The sequence below is a fragment of the Chrysemys picta genome, chromosome 6 (genome assembly GCF_011386835.1).
Source record: "Chrysemys picta bellii isolate R12L10 chromosome 6, ASM1138683v2, whole genome shotgun sequence".
NCBI classification, from domain to species: Eukaryota; Metazoa; Chordata; order Testudines; family Emydidae; genus Chrysemys; species Chrysemys picta.
This window is the reverse complement of record NC_088796.1, coordinates 129,097,118-129,122,880: the sequence shown is the minus strand read 5'-3', so window position 1 is coordinate 129,122,880 and position 25,763 is coordinate 129,097,118. Positions and strand designations below refer to the sequence as shown.

Genomic DNA, 25,763 nt, shown 5'->3' with positions numbered 1-25,763 from the left:
AGGACGGCTGCACTGTTAAAATAAATGTAAGGCAGGAAATACGAAAGCAAGCAAGGGACTGTGGCCCCGTTTGCACACCCTATCTGTTGTGTGTGATGTGTGCTCCATCCTATAAGCCAATTGCTCCCACCTATAAAGCTGGACAGTACAGACTCTGTGGGCTGGTCTACACTGGGGGGGGATTGATCTAAGATACGCAACTTCAGCTACGTGAATAGCGTAGCTGAAGTCGAAGTATCTTAGGTAGACTTACCTGGGGTCCACATGGCACGGGATCAACGGCCGCGGATCCCCCATCGACTCCGCTACCGCCGCTCGCTCTGGTGGATTTCCGGAGTCGACGGGGAGCGCATTCGGGTATCGATATATCACGTCTTAACGAGATGCGAGTGAAGACGTACCCAGATGTGATGGGGTGTGGGTAGCTGCAGCTCAACCCCTCCTCCCGTCCAGAATCCGGGTTCAGGCAAACACAGCCCCTCCTTACCTGCTCCTACAGCCTAGATTAACAGCTACAGCCTCCAGTGCTGTTTGTACAAACTACACACTATAGATACAGCGCCTATGTGAATGCAGATCTATGGCCCCTCCCCTGGCGTGCCTCCAAAGCAACTGGTGGGAGTTCCAGGGGCGGCTCCAGGCACTGGCGCAATACAATGATTAATTGTCCTTTTCTTCCCCAAGAACCCTTATTTCAGACACTTTTCTCAGGGGCTCAGCAACAGATACCCCATATTACTCCGAAGAAATATTCAAATGAGAATATAACTCACCCAAAACAGAGAAAGAATCGCCCAAAGCAGAGAGTCCTGCAACCAATCCATCTGCTAATTCCACCAGGCCTGCCATTAACTCAACCACCGCCAACGCCCTAAGCCAAGGGTGGGGATCAGGGCGGGAATGCCACCCACATTGGCATCAGTACAACAGGGAACGGGATCAATTCCCAGAATCCCAAGAGCAACCCAACCACTGAGAGTCTTAGGGCACAGGCAGCCAGAACGGGACAGAACACCACAGAATGGGCCTAACCGAGCAGGTCCCAGTCCTAAGGGTTGTTCAGGGCTTTCCTTCAGACAGGAAACAAATTCTGGGTATGATCCATCCCGTCACAGATAGTATTCTCAGAGATAGAGAATCCCCCAGAACAAGGAGGTGCCAGGAACAAACACGTTCACTCCTCAGGGTCCCCCAGAAAACTCAGTATACTGGAAAGCTCCCAGGTATGAAGACAATTCCTACATCCAACCAGTAGAAGAGGAAACCTCTAGAGATACCCATCACTAACCTCCACTGGGACATGAAGAGGTTTTCCAACAGCCTGGAAAGAGGCCTTCTGACCAGAGAGAGAAAATACCTTTTCCTGGTGCTGAAATGCACCATCTTACAGTGAGACCGAAACCGGTCGCAAGCCAAATACCCTCCCTTCTGAAGGGAGTTCTCCAGATCCCAGCTTTACTACCTTAGGGCAAACTGACAACTTCTATATGGTTCCATTCTATATGCATCCGAAGAAGTGGGCTGTAGTCCACGAAAGCTTATGCTCTAATAAATTTGTTAGTCTCTAAGGTGCCACAAGTACTCCTGTTCTTCTTTTTGCGGATACAGACTAACACGGCTGTTACTCTGAAACCTGACAACTTCTGTTATCCAAGGGAAGGTACTGGTTGAATTCCAGGTTGTGGGAAACAGCTGACAAGCCAGCCATCTCCTCAGGGTGTCTTTTTAGATACAAGAAGCTGTTAACCAGTCACCGTGACTGGGAAAGACAGGCAGTTAACCCGTCCTATCCTGAAAGAGAAGGTTTTCCCTCTCCAGAAGATGAGGTGTGGAACCACCAGCAAAACACCCCAGTCTTTGAAGCAGGCACAATGGGGCAGTGCGAAGGTTCCGTGTATCCATCAGGTACCTCGTTGGGCCACAGGAGGAGCATTTCCTACCCTGACCGTTATTCCTATGCTCAAAGGGGAGATGCACTTTACTCTAGGGGCAGATTTTGGGATGACAGAAAAAACTCTCCTGGCATCGGCCCAGGAGGGCAACTGGGAACCCCCTTGTATCCGCCAGATTCTCCTTCAAGTCAGAGGCAAGGAAGCCGCTATTATCAAAGCGAACCCTTCGATCAGCTAGGGCACGAGTCTTACCCTGGACAAAGAAAATGGGGCCATGAGCAGCTCTTGCCTGAGGACTGCCCAGCTGGCGAACATGGAAACCCACAGTACATGCCACATGAGCCAACAGAGCAGCAGGTCTATTTCCATTATCCTACAGACAATCGATCCAACCTTGGCGGAGATTTACCGTATAATGAAATTAACCCCTGGGCTCCTGAAGAGAATTTTCCAGCTGATGACATGTCCCTCCTTCCCAAAGTAAACAGGAAATATGCCATTTCTTTCAAGTGATGTATTTGGAAGGAGAGAGCACATCCCTGGGCAATTCATGGGACTAGGCGTATAATTCCCAGCTACAGAGCCTTCCTTCTCACCAAGGCAGATCGCGATCTTCGGAAAGACATTCCTGGGGTCCTGAAATAGTTTCTCAGCCGTGTTTAGAGAGAACCCAACGCATCTGCCTGGTGTGGCCTCGAAGTAGGGGGGTGTCCAGATGGGAGGGTTTAATTCACTGGAGCAGGGACACCAGCCCATCACCATGTCAGTCCCAGATGGCAACCTAGCAGATCACATAGGGAGTGCAGCGTATCCTTCCTCTGGCCGTTTGTGCTGTACAGGGAATTGTCCAGCACCAAAAGAAAATCCGTTAGCACCGCTAGACTTTCCCCCAATCAGATTCTCTTCTTGGGAATAAAGAGGAAGCGCACAATATCCTGAAGGTAGTCACTCAGAGCATGCCAGGCATGTTTGATACCCAGCTGGTATTCAGATTAGTCACAGGAACAGCTCCCTGCTGCTTGGAAAACCTCCTTCACCCTCCCCCGCCTGCACCTACTCCACAAGAAAATGGAGAGGGAACATCAGATCAGGAAAGGAATATGCTCTACTCTACAATCACATTAGGGCAGCAAGAGGACATGGTCCTACCCTGGAGCAGGTGCAGCGCCAATTAGAAATGCAGTGGCGGGGATGGAGCCAATGTCCTTGCACAACTCTTCGGAGCAAATCAGTTCAGCCGGAGAAGACAATCCTTCTTCCTCCAGTTCTCTAACAGGAAATATGACAAACGATCCAGAAGCGAGGATACCAGACTGTCCACTATTGCAAAACTAACAAGTGCAAATTGGCCTTTAAGATCAGAGAAATAAAACTGGCATATACCTTTGCGCTAATGTTGCAATAAAAGTGATACTGTCTTTAATCTCCTTAAAAATGTACAGGCAGAGTGTGTGTGTGTGTGTGTGTGTGTGTGTAGTTTTCATTCATGCTCTTGTCTGCTAATTTTCAATAAGTGTAAAATTTCATTAGTATAAATCTAATAACGTCCTATCCCTTTAGAACTGATTTGTGCTTCTCACCAATTGCTTTTGGAACAACAGCAATGTCAGCTCTGCATCCAGGGTGCCCCTGGCTTTGAAATGGATGTACTCTTTATCTTTAGAGACCCATCTGACATGAGCATATTCTCCTCTCAGCAAAATGGGGTGAATTCTCAGCTCTGAGACTCGGATCCTCCTGTGCTTGCACCAAATGCCAACGGTGCTGAGGTGAAGTGTGTGGATCTGAAAGGGGAACAATACCCTTAGGAGAGCAGAGAAATAAAATATTGTCAGTCTCCCTGGAAACAAATCTTTAGCATTCATTGTGCTACACAATGGCATCCCCTAATAGAGACCCTGACTCAGCAAAGCATTTACCGCATGTAAGTGCACTGCCTTAAAGTCAAGAGAACTGATGCACATGCTTAAAGTTACTCATATGCTTGACTGCTTGGCTGAGAGGGGATGGTTTGCTTAATCAGGGCCACAGAGCAAGGTCGGTGTTGTGCAGAAGGCAGGATAATTGCAGTGGTCCCTTCTGGCCCCTAAAACCTATTGAATAACTTTCACATAGGCCACCCAATAGACATGAGATGCTGATAGCTGCCAGACCCTTGCTACTGAGAATATTGCTTAATACAGCTAGCAGTACTATTGAAACCAGCAGAGGGTCCTGTGGCACTTTTAAGACTAACAGATGTATTGGAGCATGAGCTTTCGTGGGTGAACGCCCACTTCGTCGGATGCATGTAATTCACCCACGAAAGCTTATGCTCCAATACATCTGTTAAGTCTTAAAGGTGCCACAGGACTCTCTGTTGCTTTTTACAGATCCAGACTAACAGGGCTACCCCCCTGATACCATTGAAACCATGGCACTGATCAGGATAGAAATGCTTGGTAAGGATTCATGGGAGCAGACCTCTGGGCTGGCTTGAAACAGGCAGTCTAGGGGGGAAATCTGTATGGCCAACTGACCTCCTTCTAATAATTCTACCTTAGAACAACCCAGACGGTAGGTCAAAAATACTCCAGTAACATCCCCAAACACTGAACCGTCCAATAGTGTTTCTACAGAGTTTGAGGCCAGCACTGTTGAATTTTTTTTAATTAGAAAAGTAACATAGCAGAATTTGGAGTTTGACTAGATATTGCAAGGCGATTTATTTATCTAAACCTACTGCCAGAACTATCTATTCCCAAACAGTAGTTTTTTAGACAAAAACGCTAAGAAGTATGTCTGCGGCTAGGAATCAACATTCCTTTGCAATTCAATGCTTAACCCCGTGTTAAATTTGGCAACTTTGCATATCAGCTACATTTGTTATACTGTGCGTCAGTGCAATCAGTGCTTTCGATAACGAATGGATTTTCTAGCGCCCTGACGGATAGGCACTGTGGCTGCAGAAGCTAACAAATTGGAAATAAAATCAGTTAAAGTTTCATTGGTAGTTTTTCCAATTGATATACAGCACAAAGACTTTCTCTTGAAAGAGAGCAGTCGATGCACTTGTAACAAGTAATCCATAAGAAAGATATATACTAGAATAACGAGTATGGTTTGGAAAGATGGAGATAAAACTCCCTATTTCTGTTTGTAAAAGGCATTTGCTTTACTATGAGTTTACACCACTACTGTTATACATCCGGGGTGAAACTCACTCATATGCAGAGGATCAGAATGGGACTATACCCCCTTTAAGTCCCACTTAAAAGCCCTCAAGCTTATGCACCACTTAAATCCTATGTTAGCTTTGTGCTGGTCCACTGCACAGGGCGAATTTCACCCTCTCTCCTCCAGTGGAGCTAACGTGGAAGGGCAGGAAAAGGATCGATTAGTTAATTAGGAGCAGAGCTGGGCAAATACAACAGAAGTAACAGAAGTTTGTAACAGGAGTGGAAGGTGCCACTTCACCCACTGAGGGGATCTGTAATCTAGTCCTTCGCAGCAGAGGGGTAACAGATGGCGCTCGACTCTTTCTGACACGAATGCCAAAGAAATGCTAACTGCCCAGATACCCACAGCAATGGGCCTTTCACAAAACAAGCCATAAAGATAGCAAAGGATCCAAGATATAAGGTCTTTGAGGGAACATGCTTCCTCCCCCCAATCCAACAGGTTGAAAAGTAAAACTACTGCAAAAAAAATCAAAACAATTTAGGATTTCCAGCTACTGATATGACGGAGAGATGGTATGACCTGGCTCTCAGTATCTGAATGGGCGAGTATGCCTGGCACTGCCTCGGTCCACTAGATAGCAAAATTACAGCTCAGTTTTCAAAGCTGTTGCTAAGAGATTTAGGGCTGGTCTACACTGGGGCGGGGGATCGATCCAAGATACGCAACTTCAGCTATGCGACTAGCGTAGCTGAAGTCGAAGTATCTTGGATCGAATTACCTGGGGTCCAGACGGCGCGGGATCAACGGCCGCGGCTCCCCCATCGACTGCGCTACTGCCGCTCGCTCTGGTGGAGTTCCGGAGTCGACGGTGAGCGCATTCGGGGATCGATATATCGCGTCTTAACGAGACGCGATATATCGATCCCGGATAAATCGATTGCTACCCGCCGATACGGCCGGTAGTGAAGACATACCCTTAGATGCACTTTCCCATTACAATTAATGAACACCAATGTTTGCTCTCCCAAGGAGAATGGCTCTTTGAAGTGCAACGTGTGCATTTGTCTCTAATTTGCACGCTGCCCACACGAGAGCCTCAGAAGTTTAAGGAGAACACTTCATTGCAAATGTCTGTGTTGCCGCTGAGTCTCAGCGCAGTTTGCAGGAGAGGAAGGGGGGCTTCCTGACAGGTCCTTAGCCAAATCTGCAACATTGCCAGGATCTGCAGATAAATAAAAGGAGAGGCGAGGGTTATTGTTTGACCCTGTCTAATGGTCACAGCACGGTTTTTCTCATAGAAGTCCACATACAGTAGCTCCTGAACAGATCAAACACATACATTTCATTACAGCAACCCCCAGGATCCTCTACTAATCAATGCTGATTCTACACACTGGGCAGGCTATTTGAGAAGGTAGTAATCCTAGTATTAATTACAGTAGGAACAATACTCAGTTAGGGTCAGGGCTTCATTATCCTCGTCACTCTACACACACTTTCCAGGAGGACTTCGTCCCTGCCCCAAAGACCTTACAATTCAAAACAGAAATGATCCAAGTTAAGCGCTCACTTTTTCCACTGGGGTTTGGTTTTTACCTGGGTCTTCACATCCAAACGCTCCCGCTCCAGACAGGAGCAGTCCTTCTCCACAAGGCCCAAGTTGTTTGCTAAGAGCTTCCAGTCTCTGCGCTTAAGGGACATCTCCACTGCAACCCTCAGGAGCTGCTTGTCATCCAACCCTAATCGGTCCTTGAAATCCACAGCTGCCTACGAAAACAGTGGGAAAGAGGTTGCAACTTCTCACTAAATGAAAGGGGTTGTCCTAAAGCTAGCAGACGCCTTTACAATGCACTTAGGGCCTCATCCAAACCGACTGAGGTCACTGGGATTCTTTCCCGATGCACGTCAATGGACTATGGATCAGATCCCTAGTCTGATGTGTACCATCCCTGCTGGGAGCATGGGCAAATGTTCAGCAATGAGGGCTATTATAAGATCGCACATGTCATTCTTTTGAGACTCACCTTGGCTTCTCAAGGGGTTCCATAATGTACCCCAGCACTGAGTTCATGATTTGGCTGGAGGTCTAAATAATTTGGAGACCCTGAAATTGGTCTATGGATGAGCAGGAGATGGAAGTGTCCGGAACCAGGAGAGTGGGCATGGAGCACCAAGCAGGATAAGGTGATCTGGTAACAGACCCTCTTTCCAGTCAACTCCCGGCTGCTCCCTGGATAGTTCTACCTAGCGCTTAGCATTGCTTCTGCAGGAGGCAGACGGTTTCCTTATTGCTAATGCCCTTGTAAGCCCTCTGACAGGGCCACGCTCATGTGGAGAGGGGCACATGCGAGTTACTCTTTCCTGTCTCTGTAACTTGCTTGGGTTTGCCCCATGGATTTGGTGGGGCAGAGGAATTTGGCAGAAATTCTCTGGCACCGTAGCCTGGCTTCCCTCCCCAGCCATAAAACTGTCTCCTCACAGAGAGCCAGTTTTATGGGTGGGGAGGGACGCCTCTGTGACAGTGGGGGGAAGAGGGGAGTATGCCACAGAGTCAGTTGTAGGTCCTCTTGGGTCACAGCTGATAAGCATGTTTCCCTCGTTCTTTAATTTCACAGTGACTGTCATAACTATAAAGAGAAGGGTAACAGCTCTCCTGTGTACAGTACTATAAAATCCCTCCTGGCCAGAGACTCCAAAATCCTTTTACCTGTAAAGGATTAAGAAGCTCAGGTAACCTGGCTGACACCTGACCCAAAGGACCAATAAGGGGACAAGATACTTTCAAATCTTGGTGTGGGGAAGGCTTTTGTTTGTACTCTTTGTTTTGGGGTTTGTTCGCTCTTGGGACTGAGAGGGACCAGACATCAATCCATGCTCTTCAAATCTTCTGAACAAGTCGCTCATATTTCAAACTTGTACGTAATAGCCAGGCAAGGCATGTTAGTTTTATCTTTGTTTTCTCAACTTGTAAATGTTCCTTTTGCTAGAGAGTTTACCTCTGTTTCCTGTAACTTTGAACCTAAGGCTAGAGGGGGTTCCTGTGGGCTCTTTGAATCTGATTACCCTGTAAAGTTATTTTCCATCCTGATTTTACAGAGATGATTTTTACCTTTTTTTCTTTAATTCAAAGCCTTCTTTTTAAGAACTTGATTGATTTTTCCTTTTTTTAAGATCCAAGGGGATTGGATCTGGACTCACCAGGAATTGGTGGGGGGAAAGAGGAGGGGGAAGGATTAATTCCTCCTTGTTTTAAGATCCAAGGGGTTTGGATCGGTGTTCAACAGGGAATTGGTGGAGGAGTCTCTCAAGGCTATTCAGGGATGGAAAGGTTTTGGGGGGAAGTCAGTTTCCCAAATAACGCATGAATCATTTGTGGGGGTGGCAGCAAAAGCAAATCTAAGCTGGTAGCTAAGCTTAGAGGTTTTCATGCAGGTCCCCACCTCTGTACCCTGAAGTTGAGAGTGGGGAAGGAACCTTGACAGTGACAGAAACAGCATGGTAGCTCTACTGTGGATTAAAGATGGGATTTTCCAAGGGAATCAAGTAAGTTGGGGCCTTAACTCCTGTCGGCTCCTTGCAGGATCGATTTTTCTCAGTAAACCCCACCCCCAGAAATCGCTCCATAAATCAGAGATGGAGGATTAATGCCCTCATGATGCTATTGGGGTTCAGGGCCTGCCCCGTGCAAGGGTTGCTATCTCTGATGAAGAAGAGGCTACTCCAGCAGTGAATCGCAAGAGGCCACCTCTTGTGGGGTGTTATATGGACGTTTATAGTTTCACTGTAATTTCCTTGCTGAAAACCCACATCAGTTATTAACTGACACCAAGGTGATCAACCACGGCTAGTCATTCAGGGGCATCCATTTCTGAGTGCGCAACCTGCGACATCTTAACTGGCCCTGATTTTTCAGAAAGTGTTGAGCCCTCTGAATTTGGTGCCTCAGGCTGGGTGCCTGAAATCACTAGTCACTTTTAAAAATCTTGGCCTGCTACTGTTGGGCTTGTTCCCCAGAGCCAAAGGGTCGACGTTTTATTTAAAATGAAACTTTTTGAATTAAAAATCTTGAGTTTTTAGAACTGTATGGCTGGAAAAGGTACCTCGAGAGGTCATCGAGCTCAACCCCCATCCTGAGGCAGGACCAAGTGAACCTAGAGCATTCCAGCCAGGTGTTGGGCCAACCTGTTCTTTAAAATGTCCAGTGATGGGGATTCCACAACCTCCTTTGGAAGCCTGTTCCAGAACTAAACTATCTTAATAGTTAGAAAATTGTTTCTTGCTACAGACTAAGCCTGTTACTTCTTCTCTTATCTTCAGTGGACATGGAGAATAAGTGATTACTGTCCTCTTCCTAACAGGTTCTTTCAACCTTTCCTCATAGGCTATGGTTTTTAAACCTCTTACTTTTGTTACTCTTAGCTGGATTTTCTCCTATTTGTCCATACTCTTCTTAAAGTGATGTACCCAAAACTGGACACAACTCTTTAGCTGAGACCTCATCAGTGCGAGGTAGAGTGGAAATTGTTTGCTGCCTTCTCTGACCTATCACATGGGTGTTGAAAAATTAAAAATCTACTTACAGTAGGAAAAGATGGCTGTAATTCCTTAAGAAGAGTGATGTTTGATGGTATTATTGGAAAATGCATCACTGATGTTAACATATGTTGTGGAAGGGTCTGCATCCAAGCCACAAACTGATCTTCATCAATATAACCTAATTAGATATGAATACAATCTAAGACTACAGATATACAGTTTTTTTCTTCAAAGCTGTATGCCGCCAACTGGAGGTATGCAAATTTCAGAGATAAACCATGCAATTTTAAAGCCATTATTCAATAGCAGTGGTCAAAATTATTTGCCAAGAAAATTTGGAATTACACTGCACTTTACAGTATTTGGATTTCCCTTCATTCCCTGGTAAGTATCTTAAGTGATATGATTATACGACTATATCATGGAAAACTATTCACATGCCAATCTTTCCAGTTTCAAACATGACAATATCACACTGTAAGGGAAAAAAGAAGATCAGTAAGTTTTGACACTGCTTTGCTACTATTAAAGAATCATACACTTAGAGCCATAGTTAATGATGTACCTACTTTACATAATAAATGTAATTGTGACCCCAGTACAGCTTTCTTATTCTCTCACTTTCAAAGGTTTGTTTTGTATACCTTGGTTTGTTTTGTATATCTTACTGATTTCAGCTTGTTAGTTTATAAACATCTTTGGTCAGAGTTGCTAAGCACTCAACCTACTGATACAAAACCAAAAAGCAAATAAAGAAACTCAAGCCATCTAATAGTACATATCCAGTTCTCTACCCACAGATACCTTACCACTACCACAGCGACTCTATATTATATAAAAGCGAGGTAATATACGTCTAGGGGATTCTGCGCCACTGTGCACGGCAAGAATTCATGTCCCGCGCAGATTTTTTTTTCTCTGCAGAATATAGATTCTGCTGGAGAGATGCTGCAGTTACACCTTTCACCCACCAGGGGTTGCTGTGGTGCCAGAAGAGAGTGCAGCCAGCAGATGGAGAGCAGATGGGGAAGATGCTGCATTCCTCACAATGGGGCCAGGTGAGGAGGCACAGGAGGACAGAGCTGGGGGCGGGGTCACAGACTGTGGTTCAGAAGGGCTAGTGTTGGGGGAGACTGGGACATGGGCTGAGGAGCTAGTGGGGTGACAGCACTGAGCCAGGGGCTGAATGGGAGGGGGCTGCAGGGTCACTTGGGGACAGGAGGGTGGGGGGTGTAGGGACACATGGGGATGGGGGCAGATGTGCCTGACTGAATGGGAGTGACTAGGAGTCACCCAGGGTCCCCAACTCCCTAACAATCCCTACCCCCCAAAAAAATTTTCCATACTTCTCCCACCCACAACCAACCCTCCAGGTTCACGCCAGGCTTATTCCCTCTCCCTCAGCTCCTCTGTTACCCTGACTTCCCCAAGCCTTTGCATTGCTTCTGAGGGGTGCAGAAGATACGTTTCTGTAGTGTAGCTGAAATGAATTACTCCAAGTTCTCTATTAATATGCATACTAAGGAATCTATTTATCAAAAACATTTCCTGAATCTGTTTGTTTGTATTGTTACAGACATACTTGCTGACAGGTATTTTGAAATAAATTACCAAAATAATTGAAACTGGCTGATTATATTGTGCTATTTTGATAAATAAAAATGCAGAATTTTGCAGAATTTTAAAATATTGTGCACAGAATTTTTATTTTTTTGTCACAGAATTCCCCCAGTGGCAGTATTATTACAGACCATGTATGGCAACCTTACCTCTGCCCTCTCAACTGACCCTTCTGTGCACACCCCTCTACCCAATTTCCCCCTCCCAATATTACAATTTATTTGTGTTACTGTACCCCTAGAAGCCGCAGTAATGGCCCAGGAGCCCATTGTGCTAGGTGCTGTACAAACACAGAACAAAGATTAGCTGTGAATGTTTGGCATCACAGTGTGGTGTATGGAGAGGGGATGGATGGTGGAGAGAGCAGAGTTAAGTTGTGGCATAGGGTAACTGTGGCAAAGTGGGCCCCTGAGGGGTGGCAGAGTAGATTGTTAGGTGGTTTATGCTGGCACCATGACACCTCTCACCCTAGATGGCACAAAGAAGCCATAGGACAACTATGAATTTGGCCCCAAAAGCTCATTATCAGAGTCCAACTCACACGTCCTTGACTCTCCATCTATTAGGGTATGTCTACACCCAGCCGCTAGTTCGGCGGCTGGCAATCGAAGTTCTGGGTTCGACTTATCGCGTCTTGTCTGGACGCGATAAGTCGAACCCGGAAGTGCTCGCCGTCGACTGCGGTACTCCAGCTAGACAAGAGGAGTACCGTGGAGTCGACGGGGGAGCCTGCCTGCCGCGTGCGGACCGAGGTAAGTTCGAACTAAGGTACTTCGAACTTCAGCTACGTTATTCACGTAGCTGAAGTTGCGTACCTTAGTTCGATTTGGGGGTTTAGTGTAGACCAAGCCTTAGTGTGCGAGATCCTGACTCCCTGCTGCTGTGCGCCATGGGTAATCATTTATACCTGCCCAGCGTGAGGGTAGCGAGGGGGAAAAATGCTTCCAATCAGAACAGTGTCTTTATCATGCACGTTCTCACAGTGATAAGTGAACACACAAGGCTAAAGCAACAGAGGGTCCTGTGGCACCTTTGAGACTAACAGAAGTACTGGGAGCATAAGCTTTCGTGGGTAAGAACCTCACCTCTTCAGATGCAAGTGAGGTTCTTACCCACGAAAGCTTATGCTCCCAGTACTTCTGTTAGTCTCAAAGGTGCCACAGGACCCTCTGTTGCTTTTTACAGATTCAGACTAACACGGCTACCCCTCTGATACTTGACACAAGGCTAAGAGCAATGGGGAATCAGGCATCTATCCTCTACTGCCTTCTACTCTGGCTCGTCTCTGAAGCATGACTGTACTCTCAGAAAGGCCTCCTGCATGTGAGAAAGTGATGTCAGTAATGGGAACCAGGGGGAGTCAGTGTGGTGACTGGCACCAGCTAGTTCGTCATAATCATGAGGTAGTCCCGCCCATACATGGCAAATAATTAACTCAACAGCTGCCAAATTACCTTGATTGCTTTTATCCACTTCACTGAGGTAAAGAGTGCCAAGTTCCTGAATGGTCTTTGGGTCTTCTCTGGGGTACAGGTTCTGCAGCAGAGACTGCAGCTGTTCCTTGCCGATGGTGCCAGATGTTATGGTCTGAAATAATCCTGAACAAGAAGGATCAGAACAAAGCTGTCTGTTACATTCTGATTGGCTTAAACTATTAACAAGTTCTTGACAGGGGGCTATGTAAAGTTGGTTTGTCCCACTGATTCTGCCTCTGTAACTGCCATGGGATGGGTTGAGGCTCATTCATGCCAAATGGTTTGACCAGAAGACATAGGACACGGGAAAGTGGCCAGTATCCATGTTTCTCTAATTTCTGAGAAATACTTCTGATGTCCCCAAATTATCTCATAGTACCCTCTCTGTGCCAGTGCACCCAGCTCTCCTTTGAGCAGCCAAGCTGAAGAGACAGCATGCTTCTTGCCATTCATAACTCATTACACTCTTCCCAAAACAAGGGAAGTTAGCCCCGGAATCCTGGCTAAATATCTTGTCACTGCATTTTGCTTATCTAAATTACCTTGTGCTTCCATGGTGTTTTCTTCCTGTCCTAAAACCCATTAGTGTTGATGGTGCTGTTATGATGGCTGATAAAAAAACCCCTCCAGAGGTGGCTGCATTTTAATACGGGATGCAATGAAGAGAGCCCTATAAGAGCATTCTCAGTAGTGACAGCTGGGGCTAAGACGGTTCACAAACGTCTGTTATATAAATGCATGTTTGCACTTACCCAGCTCTCAGGACAAGCAAATTATCTGTGGTGAATTATTTGGTGAATGACTCAAAATCTTTGGGGGGAAAAGCTGGTCTCCAAGTTCAGTTTAATAGAGCCAAATGCAGTCTCTCGGGCAAAGCCTTGGTCTGCAGGTGTTATAACTTACTAAGCCCCATCTTTTGCTTTGAAAAAGGAACACATGAGAGGCAGTGTGGTCCATTGGCTAGCGCCCTGCATTGCAACTCAGGAGACTTGGGCTCTAGTCCTGGCCGGGCTGTGTGAGCTTAGGCAAATCATTTCTTTTCCCTTTGTCCTGTCCATTTAGACTGTAAACCCATCAAAGCAGGGCCTTTCCCCAGGTAGGTACAGACACATCTCCACGGGTCTTCCAATACAGGTCCGACCGATATACTAGTACAGAATGGCCTCACAGTGAATATAAACTGCATCTTTCCTAATACACGGAGACCACTGCAGGGCACTAATATTACTGTCTCACTCATAATTCCCTTCTTAAAGTCAGGTACCAGGCTTATAAATTATAACACTGGCAGGCAAATGATTTGCATGAGAGACTGAATTTGGCTCCCTTAGTAAACTGATCTCATAGCCCAGCTTTTCCCTCCCAGTGGCAGAGTCACTGAAGTTACATCTGGCTTACTCAGATTAGATTAAATAGATATTTGGTGTGTCCACAAGATGGTACTATGCCAAATTCCTCCCCTTGTTTTTATTTATCTCACAGAAACACATCAATACATCTATTAGGTCTTCTGACAATTCTTCCATTTCTACTAATAGTGCGGATACAAGGATCTCCTGTATTTAGAACTCAAACCCTAGCTGCTGAATTAGAACTAGACAGAATTGCAGCCTGGCTGGGTATTCTCTTCTCCATTAGAATTAGAATCTGGAGTGAAGTCTGAAGTCACTTGTGAGGAGTCATAAGCACGGTCTGGCAGTGCTCATCTTAATGCCTGGCATTGCGCCTCAAGATGCATCCATCCTTTGTTCGTCAGAAACGAGTTGTCTGACCAATTTCTAATGATGACACATTGCTCCAATCTTGGAGGTCGATTCCAGATTTCCCAGCCCTGTTGCACTGCCAACATAAAACAAGCTCCAAACACAGCTCAGGATTTTAAAAAATGGTTAGCGATTTTAGGTGCTTCAATTTTGGTGTCTCCAACTTGAAGAGAATTTAAAGGTCCTGACTTAATAGCCACACCCTCTGAAACTGGGTCCCCATCAAGGTGTCTCATATTTAGCGTGCAAACACAGAGCACCCACAATCACTAGCCATTTTCTGAAAAATGACACCATGCCCTATGTATTTGATCAGCATCTGTCAAGGCTGCTTCCCCACTTTGAACTTTAGGGTACAAATGTGGGGGCCTGCATGAAAACTTCTAAGCTTAACTACCAGCTTAGATCTGGTCCGCTGCCACCACTCCCAAATGTGCTAATTCCCTTCCCTGGGTAGCCTTGAGAGACTCTTCACCAATTCCCTGGTGAATACAGAGCCAAACCCCTTAGATCTTAAAACAAGGAGAAATTAACCATCCCCCCTCCTACCTCCCACCAACTCCTGGTGGATCAAGATCCAACCCCCTTGGATCTAAAAACAAGGAAAAATCAATCAGGTTCTTAAAAAGAAGGCTTTTAATTAAAGAAAAGGGTAAAAATCATCTCTGTAAAATCAGGATGGAAACTAACTTTACAGGGTAATCAAACTTGAAGAGCTCAGAGGAATCCCCTCTAGCCTTAGGTTCAAAGTTACAGCAAACAGAGATAAACACTCTAGCAAAAAGGTACATTTACAAGTTGAGAAAACAAAGATAAAAACTAACACGCCTTGCCTGGCTGTTTACTTACAAGTTTGAAATAGGAGAGACTTGTTCAGAAAGATGTGGAGAACCTGGATTGATGTCTGGTCCCTCTCAGTCCCAAGAGCGAATGACTTCCCAAACAAAGAGCAAAACAAAAGCCTCCCCCCCACCAAGATTTGAAAGTATCTTGTCCCCTTATTGGTCCTTTGGGTCAGGTGTCAGCCAGGTTATCCGAGCTTCTTAACCCTTTACAGGTAAAAGGATTTTGGAGTCTCTGGCCAGGAGGGATTTTATAGTACTGTACACAGGAGAGCTGTTACCCTTCCCTTTCTAGTTATGACAGCATCTTATGTTTTCTCTTTACGAGTTCAAGTACACTGTCCTTAGCTACGCTATTGGGTGTTAGGCAGGAAAGAGACTGGATTTCAGAACTAGGTGCGCAGGGGTTCCCTCTGAAGCGCTATTTACAGTTGAGCCATGTGCCACTGGGACTTTTGGCAGCTCTGTTTTCCAGACCTTTCCTTCCCTGTTAGCTGCTTTGAACAATTCACAATGCAAAAAGCTCCTTCCATCACTCTTCGGCCAGCACAGGGCAGCTCTGATGTGTTTGAGCCCATAGTCTTTAAAGAATGTTTCAGTGAAGCTACTCACAGGCTGCTGCTGCTACAGACACAGCTGGAGATGATTTGTAAGGGGGAGATGAAAGCTTGCAGGCTATCGGTCAGTCAGACAGTTCTAGAGGCAGAGCGATACGCCAATCCAAGCCAAGTGGGCTCTGGAGTGAAGTGACTTGCTGCTGCTGGGTTTGATTTGGGGAGAGAGATGGCCTCTGTGTGTAACGTCCCGGCAAACAAAAACGTAGCTGCGGCTGGGCCCCAGCAGTTTGACTGGCAAATCTTCCCTTCGTTGTGTTAAACACATCGGTTTGGTATAAAGTGCACAAAGACTCAGCTGAGTTCTCCAAATACGCCTATAGTGAAGCGTCTGGAACCCTTCAGTAGAAATATCCAACGGCTGGAATCAGCAGAGAATAAAGCATTGCTGGCTGAAGCAAACAGAAAGCACAGGCCTCAGAGGAGCAGACTAAGGGCTTTGGTTGTTTTCAGATATTTTTATATAATGGTAATAAATGTTTAAGGAACCCAGATCGATTCTATTTTGTAACCTCACCCTCCTTAACTATGTCATATGGCAGTTCAGAGGGCTAAAAGCGTGACTCAGGCCACATAGACTCATAATGATGTAGGGACCTTGAGAGATCATCTAGTCCAGTCCCCTCTGGTGTGACAGAGACCATCCCTGATGGCTATTTGTCCAGTTTATTCTTAGAAACCTCCAGTGACGGAATTCCCACCACCTCCCTAGGTAGAGTGTTTCGGTGCTTAACTATACTCACAATTAGGAAGTTTTTTTCAGAATGTCTAATCTAAATCTCCCTGGCTGCAATTTAAGCTTATTACTTCTTGTCCTCAGCAGATTAGGAGAACAATTCACCCCTCCCTTTATAACAACCTTTTACATACTTGAAAACTGTTATCTTGTGTGTGTTTCCCCCCCCCCCCCCCCCCCCCAGTCTTCTCTTCTTCAGAAGAAACAAACCCAGTTTTTCCAATCTAGCCTTATAAGTCACATTTTCTGGACCTTTAATCATTTTTGCTTTTCTGCTCTGGACTTTCTCCAGTGTGTCTACATTTTTCCCAATGTGTGGTGCCCAGAAGTGGAGACAATTCTCCTGTTGAGGCCTTACCAGCGCGGAGTAGAGCGGAAGAATTACTTCTCGTGTCTTGCTTACAACACTCCTGCTAATACATTCCAGAGTGATGTTTGCTTTTTTTGCAACAGGGTTACACTGTTGACTCTTATTGGTTTGTAATTCATAATGAAACAGTCAAGTGAAACTGTGTCAAAAGCCTTACTGAAAATCAAATCTACAGCTTCCCTCCATCCACTAGGCCACTTACCATGTCAAAGGTTCCTTAGTTCCCTCTGAAAATTCTGTATGCAGGGGACCAGAATTAGAAGACATGACTGGAAAAAGAGCTTGTTAAAAGACATTTAGCAAGCATGGTGTCACTATGGCAGGGTCTTAAGCAAGGTAAACTGTTTTCTAAGGAAAGACAGGAATAGGTTGGGTAATGGTATAATTACAAAAGAGGCTAAGTATTTAAAACACTATCCCTTCCACAAAGCGAATATAGCCTCTAGGCGTGGAAGCAATCCAAAAGTCCTGAGCACTTCTTGCATTTGCAATTATTAGCACTCATAAAAATAATCAGACATTTGGGATATCAGTCAATCTTTAGCTGTGCCGCATTATCATTTTTATGAGGCGTTCGATGAAATCACAGATGCTACACCCTGTTTGTTTAGTGTAATTGCACTGTTTGCATGCAGCCAGGAAATTGGAGCATAATGAGGCTAATTTATTGATTTTTAAAATGAAAGACTGGGTCCTTGTGTGTTAAAATAGATTTTAAAAAATCAGCAGTTTGAACAGCCAGATGTGGCTAAACCCTTGTCAGTAATTGGATTTTGCTTTAGAACAATTAGATGGGAGCAAAAATATTGATCTGCTAAAGTGGCTATACTTTTCTAGGATTTTTTTTTGTCCTGTCTTTAAGGGAAAAAAAATTAATCCTACGTAGGGGCCTTGACCCTGAAAGGTTCGGCGCATGCTGGCACCACTCCAGCAAAGCACTTTAGGGCCAGGTTTTCAAAGGTATTTAGGCCCAGAAGATGAAGACAGATGCCTAATGGGATTTTCAAAAGCACCTAAGCAATAAAACTTCCACAAATTAGGCACCTAAGCTGCTTAGGCACTTTTGAAAATCCTAGTTGGTGCCTATCTGCATCTTCAGGCACCTAAATACTTTTGAAAATCTGTCCCTTAAATCCCTGCCGAACTCTAAGCACAGACAGTAACTGAAGTCAATGGAACTACACAGATGGGTAAAGTTGGCTGCTTTTGCTCCAGCCTGCGTCAGGGCCTTAAGGGTAGGTCTACACCGCATTCTGGCGCAGGCTAGCAGGGCTCACACTAGTGCTCTTAAAATAGCTATGTAAACAGTGCTTTGAAGTTGTGGCTGGGACTGAAGCTTGGGGTCTGAAGCCTAGGGAGGCGGGTGGGCTTAAGAGCCTGAGGCACAGTGTCACAATGTCACAACTATTTTTAGAGCACCAGCGCTAGTCCTGCTAACCCAGGTCTATCGACACAGCCTGGGAGGCTCCCTCCAAAATGCTGAATAGACATCAGCGTCGCGTCTGCTGAATTAGCGGGAATGAGCCACCCACCGAGCCAGGATGCTCGTTTCACTCCCTTTTTCTACTTCTCCTCCTCTGTATTTCCTTACACAGGTGTAAGCAGAGTAGCCTAAGGTCTAGAGATGAGCAACTGCCACTGAACTTAAGAGGGAGCTGGGTGCTACCAACTCCATCCGGCGCCTTTGAAAAGGCCAGCCATGCCTTGGGGGGACCATTACAAGGAGCATATTTCCCTTTTCATACCACAACCAGTTTGATCCCAGTCATGGACTAATCGCTTTTTAGAACAGTGCCATGGAAAGATCCATGTCTTTGTGACATTTCTGGTCATCCTTTGTTCTGTGAAGAGTGGCACCTCCCGACCTTTAGCATGTGGGCCAGTGTCCTTTAGCAGAGGGGGAGAGCAGCATTCTTCCCATTACCACACTTACTTGGTGGCGGGGGGAGGGGAGCTGGATTGTGTGTCTTTAATGATCTCCTCTCAAAGCCTTATTGTCTTTTCTAACTGCAGGCGAGCTCAAATGAATGCACCAGTGTACTGAGCAAAACATACAGCGGTGAATGCATCGACCAAGCTACAGTCTTTCTATGTATTGGAGAGGCATACGCCATTTAAGGGCTGGTCTACACTGGGGGGGGGCGGGGATCGATCCAAGATACGCAACTTCAGCTACATGAATAGCGTAGCTGAAGTCAAAGTATCTTGGATCAAGTTACCTGGGGTCTAGACGGCATGGGATTGACGACCGCGGCTCCCCCGTCGACTGCGCTACCGCCGCTCGCTCTGGTGGAGTTCCGGAGTCGACGGTGAGCGCGTCCGGGGATTGATATATCGCGTCTTAACGAGACGCGATATATCGATCCCGGATAAATCGATTGCTACCTGCCAATACGGCGGGTAGTGAAGATGTACCCTAATATCCCACTTACTCCTCACTAATGTCAGTCCACAAGACAAGGAACAGGAAAATGCATGGCCATTGTTTTGCAATTTGGCCATATTGGGCACTATCTTCATTTTCCCTGCACAACGTTACACACGCTTAACCAGCTGTTGAGGTGACATGGTAAATCTTGAAAAGCATTCTATTTAGGGAACCTCTGCTAAGGAGTGAGTCGTGCTTTCTGTAGCCCTCTTCCCTTTTCAGCAAGCATATCTAGAGAGGAACAGGAGAGCTGTGGATTGTTTGTCTTTCACTTCACACCTCAAAAATTGCAGGATCGCAGAGTAAATTCCAAATGCATAAGAAAGGAGGCGGCAATTACAAGAACAGGCGACAAATACAAGAATAGTTTAAGGGAAATTCACAGGTTCCTGCAACTGAAGGTAAAGGATAAACCTCCTGGAAGTACTGCATTAGAGGGAAGAAAACAATATATACACTTTGCAGATCAATATTGTCTAACAGGAAGACGTGATATAACATTCTAGACTCAAGCATAAATTATTAAATACACACAACCCCATCTAAATGGAGGATAGAAAGGCTGAGTGACAAACCAATTACTTCAAAGAGCCTCAGATAAGTAGAGACTGGATCACGTAATGGTAGTGGAATACAAAGACTTCCCCAGCTGAGACACAGCTTCACGTCCAGCCCAGAACCGGTAGCGATTGAAAAGTCATCACCATCCCATGGATTTGTTCAGTGATTTATGTAAAATATTGGCGATTTCAATCTAATACTTAATAATATGTAGATAATCCTTTTTAGCAGATCGCAAAGCACCTTCCCAACCAGGTTAGTATCATTCCTGCTGTTGTACAGATGGGGAAACTGAGGCCCGGCGAGGCAAAGTGATGTGCCCAGAGTCACCCAACGGGTCAGTGATAGACTGGGAATAGAACCCAGGGTTCCTGAGCCCCAGTCTAAGGCTCTGTCCACAGCCTCCTTATAGACAAATGTCTGCATCACTATTTGGCTCCTCATTGGAAGGCGGAGACACCAAAAACAGAATGGGCGCAAGGACTGAACTACCCCCCAAGGTGGGCCCACCATGACAGGATGGAGGTACATCTGCAGGGCAGGGCATTGTCCCCACCACTCCTGTTGCACTTTAAGTGCTGCTATCAACGTCCATGAGCACAGCGTTGAGTGATCTAGCCCAGGGATTCCAGGCAAGGCCCTCCGTACACTGCAGCAAATCAGACCTAAAGGTTGGCCAAGGCCCCCAGCCTGTACATCAGGCTGGAGAATATGTGGCCCTTTCATGGAAGAGGAGTAAAGCAATCAGCAGGTCATTCAGCTAGTAAAGCCAACTTACTCTGTTACCACATTTTCTGTTGTTAATTTTTCCGCTGATCACACCAAATGGCGTCATTAGAAACCGCCAATGGAGGATTTGGCAGGGGGAAATTGGGGCCATTAGCCCACATGATGGTGTGACTTTAGCTGCGCCCAGTGACGTTAACAGCACTCATAGGACTTAGGGGCAGCAGGGTTACGCCGCCTCTGAAGGCTTGAGTCTCATTTGCCCAATTTACACTTTCGGAGTGGAGCAAAGGGGTCACAGTGTAAATGGGACTGAGACCACAATGGTTTAAAAATCTTACCCTGAAATTCGGTTTCAGATTTAGCAACCCTCTGAGATTAATGCAATTCCCAGCGCTCTGAGCTGTGATTTCAGGCAGTCTGCAGACTCAAGCAGATGTAGAGCATCAATTTCTTTTTTGGGGGGGTGTCACATTTTTAAGGTTTTCACCCCAACTATTAGGGCTTAAAATAAAGATAAAAGACTAAAGAGTTAGCTATTGGATCACAATGCTATGGGAAGGGAAATTGTGGGCCTCTGTGTTTTGACTCTGTTGTCTGTGAGAGAGTAGCTTGTATGCTAATCTCACGGAGGTATTTCTTTTACCCCTTTTCTTTAATTAAAAGTCTTATTTTAAGAACTTGATTGATTTTTCCTTGTTTTAAGATCCAACGGGGTTGAATCTGGACTCACCAGAAATTGGTGGGGGAAAGGGAAATTAACTCAAATCCTTCCAGGAAAGGTGGAGATGATTAATTTCTCCTTGTTTTAAGATTCAAGGGTTTGGATCGATGTTCACCAGGAAATTGGTGGAGAAGTCTCTCAAGGTTACCCAGGGAAGGGTTACAGTACTTGGGAGGGAGAGATATTGGGGGAGAAGACGGAGTTTCCCAAATGACTCATAAACAATTGTTTTCAACGATTTGGGTGGTGGCAGCATACTGATCTAAGCTGGTAATTAAACATAGGGGTTCTCATGAGGGTCCCCACATCTGTACCCTAAAGTTTAGAGTGGGGTGTGTGTGAAACCTATGACATGATCAATAAAGGTTCAGTGTCCTGCGGGCTACAGCATCAGGAATATCATCATCAGTATCATTAGAATGAGAGACCCTAGAAGTGCCTGGGAAATAATTGTCATTTATCTTAAGTCCCTTTATTAACAAATCCACTAAGCAGATAAACAATCCCACCAACACTAAAATACAATAGCAAATAGAGACAGCATGCAAAGTAATTAGCCCTAGGACAGGCATCACTCACATCTCCTGCTGGGGGACCCGGGAGCATCAGTCATTCTCTTCCTCATCACCACCACCACCCATGGTTGTCAACCTGCCATCTTCCCTTGTGTCCCTATGTTCTCCCCACCCCCAGCGCACAGGCCAGCCAATACCTTTTTATCCTGAGTTATGCTTTACGTCTACTAAGGCTCATATAAATGCATAAGTGTTCCAACCCCTTTTTTCTTATCTGTACTTCCACATCCCACTCTCCCATTTCTCACTGGCTATCCCCCCAGTTCCCATTGAGAGCTACATCAATGAATTACCATAGCAACTTAAATATATTACAAAATCCCCTGAAAGCATAGACCTGTAGGACTGGAAGGGACCTCGAAAGGTCATCTATGTCCAGTCCCCTACAATGAGGCAAGACTAAGGGTTTGCCTGAAGAGCTAGACCTGAAGAGTTCTGTGTAGCCCAAAAGCTTCTCTCTCTCACTAACAGAAATTGGTCCAATAAAATATATGACCTCAACCACCTTGTCTCTCTAATTCAAGTTGTCGTCAGCCTTTAGCCCGCTAATTTATGCTTTGGGGACCAGACAGTTTGCTCAAGATAAGGCTTACAGTCACTGCTGCATCTCTTCATGCAAGTGGTGCTATGCAGTTCTTGTAACCAGCCAAAGACTAGGACTGTTTCGATTACAATGTACATGAGATTGGGGAGGCTGTTTTAGAATGAAGTCCACAAAGCTTTTAAGCACAAATTGGCAGAATTGAAAGAGCCAGGGCGTTCCACGGCCTAACTCTAGCTGCCATTGCTGTTGTTCCGTTATTCTCATGAACCTGCGATGCTAAACTTGTAAATGCTTTCGAACAAACCAGTTGAGGTTTGATTTTTATGATGTTTGAATTAATGATGAAGAAATGGTGCTGGAAAAACAGGGGCAAGCTGTGAAACAGTGACATTTTTTAAAAATTATTTGGGGGTGAGGGAGAGCTCAGTGGTTTGAGCATTGGCCTGCTAAACCCAGGGTTGTGAGCTCAATCCTTGAGGGGGCCATTTAGGGAACTGGGGCAAAAATCTGTCTGGGGATTAGTCCTCCTTTGAGCAGGGGTTGGCCTAAATGACCTGCTGAGGTCCCTTCCAACCCTAATCTTCTATGATTCTTGTCTACACTGGCACTTTACAGCCCATCAACACTCCCTGAGTGCAGTAAGTTTCAGCACTGTAAAGCAACAGTGCACCCGCACTGGGAGCTACACCTCTTGTGGAGGTGGGTTTTTTTTTAGAGCGCTGGAAAGCTCTCCCCCAGCACTGTGCCGTGACTACACAAGCCATGCTGCCACAGCAGCCCTTTAACATTGCCACTGTAGACAAGCCCTTAGTATTATCTGTGTGATGCTGGCAGACCAGCTGCCAACTCATGTTGAAGCCTCAGGCCAATTCACTTGTGTATTAGTACAGATCAAAGTGATTGTTACATGTATAAGAGTGTATTAGGTGTTTACACTTCAGGAAAACTAGTGCAGGGGTGGTTCTATGTTTTTTGCCACCCCCAAGCACGGCAGTCAGGCGGGCTTCGGCGGCATCCCTGCGGGCAGTCAGCGGTCACACGGATTCAGCGGCGTTTCTGCGGGTTGTCTGCCAGTCCTGCGGCTTCGGCGTACTTGCCGCCGAATTGCTGCCGAACTCCTGCAGGCACACCGCTGAAGGCCGTCTGACTGCCTCCCTTAGAGCGACCGACATGTCACTCCCCGCGGCTTGCCGCCCCAGGCACGCGCTTACTGCGCCGGTGCCTGGAGCCGCCCCTGAACTAGTGGGATGTTACTTGCATCATTTTCACTTATCTGTATCCCATTATAATATAGTAGTAAACATTTACATTGTGTATATCCCGGTAACGAAATAACCTGGCAAAGGAGAAAGAAGCATTGTGGAATGCAAATGAAGAACTACAGTATCAGAAAAGTGCTAATTTAAAAGCAAGTGGTCATTGTGTGTGATGATTGGCGGTCAAAGGTTCCAAATGCATTCCTCACGCTTTATCATCAAAGGAAAAACCCACGTGGACGTGACCCTGTAAGCTTGTTTTATGTGAGAAGAAGCTATAAGTATGGATTCAAGGAAAGATCCTTCATCTCTGGACTGTCTGAACGCTTACAGGGAAGTGTACCAGATGCAAAGTGGCGATTCCCAGAGACAAACTGGGTACCCTGAAAAAAATTTGGGGAAACTGGGAGTTTATTACATCACTGCCACCATTTGGAATTACAAACTGTGACTCACCTCTCTCTATATTTTATCTGCTGTAACCTCTCAATAATTCTCATGTCCTTTTCTTAGCTAATAAACCTTCTGTTAGTTTACTATAGAATTGGCTGCTAGCATTGTCTTTGGTGTAAGATCTAGGGTACCAATTGATCTGGGGTAAGTGACTCGTCTCTTGGGACTGGAAGCAACCTAAATGTGGTGTGATTTTTTGTGTGTAAGTGACCATTTTATCACAAACTCCAGTTTGCCTGGGTGGCAAGATAGACTGGAGGGTCTAAGGGGACAGTCCGTGACTCCATGGTCAGACACTTCTACTGATCCAGAAGTTCACATTTGTTACTGGCTTGGGGAAATAGAACACACCGTCAGCTGGGGGTGTCTGCCTGTTTGCTGACAGTCTGCCCTGAGGTAGGCACTCACAGCTATGACCCACTCTATAGGCTATGTCAATCTAAACCATCCCTGGCAGGTGTTTGTCTAATGTATTTTTAAAAACCTCCAATGACAGAGATCCCACAGTCTCCCTAGGTAATTTGTTCCAGTAATTTGTTCACGTTCAGTGAGGAAGGTTTTCCAAATGTCTAACCTAAATTTACCTTGCTACAATTTAAGCCCATTACTTCTTGTTCCATGCTCAGTGCATAAGGAGAACAATTTATCACCCTCTTCTATAGAATTTATCACCCTCTTCTTTATAACAACCCCCACTCCTCAATCTTTTCTTCTCCAGACTAAACTAACCCAATTTTTTCATTCTTTCCTCATAGGGCATTTTCTCTAGATCTTCATTTTGTTGACTTTCTTCAATTTGTCCACATCTTTTTCAATATGTGGTGCCCAGAACTGGACGCAATTCTCCAGATGAGGCCTTAACAGTGCTGAGTAAAGTGAAAGAATTACTTCTTGTGTCTTGCTTACAACACTTCAGCTAATACATCCCAGAATGATGTTCGCTTTTTTTTATTATTATTATATTATTGACTCATATTTAGCTTGTGATCCACTAGAATGCCCAAAGCATTTTGAATTCTAATCCTGTCCTCCAAAGTGCTTGCAACCCATTCCAGCTTCGTATAATCCACAACATTGATAAGCGGATGCCTCTGCCATTATTCACATCATTTATGAAGATATTGAATAGAACCAGACCCAGGACTGGGCTCTGTGGGAGTCCACTCGATGCCCTTCCAGCTTGATTGTGAACCATTGATAACTCCTCTCCAAGTACCCTTTTCCAACCAGTTGTGCACCCACCTTATAATAGGGTCATTTTAGGCTATATTTCTCTAGCTTGTTCAAGAGAAGGTCACATGAGATAGTATCAAAAGCTATTAGACAGTTTACAGTATTAACTGGCACATTGGAAAATATACTGCAATCTATTGGAACAGCAGCACTTACATCTTTTACTGTAAAATGTAGCTTTAGTGGTACAGGGTTATCTTTTGGTCAACTAGTCACGGCAGCCTGTTTCAGGCCTAAGGCCTTGTGTGGCTAA

General features: G+C 45.5%; 2 protein-coding genes across 3 annotated transcripts in view; one reads left to right on the top strand and one right to left on the bottom strand.

Annotated features, from left to right (window-relative positions):
• The first annotated feature begins 383 nt into the window (after positions 1-383).
• Positions 384-2,405, top strand: ENAM (enamelin). Its single transcript, XM_065550579.1, is given in 3 exon segments — positions 384-417; positions 1,679-1,738; positions 1,741-2,405. Coding segments are annotated over 3 exon segments (759 nt in total).
• A 2,462-nt stretch (positions 2,406-4,867) lies between these two features.
• The window catches only part of LOC112060186 (uncharacterized), a 61,438-nt gene continuing 40,542 nt past the window's right edge, over positions 4,868-25,763 (bottom strand). For both annotated transcript variants that reach the window (XM_024109271.3, XM_065549835.1), the window contains exons 5-8: positions 12,665-12,808; positions 9,635-9,768; positions 6,651-6,821; positions 4,868-6,276 (exon numbers count right to left, since the gene is read on the bottom strand). In XM_024109271.3, the coding sequence (XP_023965039.2) occupies positions 6,151-6,276; positions 6,651-6,821; positions 9,635-9,768; positions 12,665-12,808 (575 nt within the window). In that variant the 3' untranslated portion in view covers positions 4,868-6,150. The remainder of the gene's footprint in view (positions 6,277-6,650; positions 6,822-9,634; positions 9,769-12,664; positions 12,809-25,763) is intronic.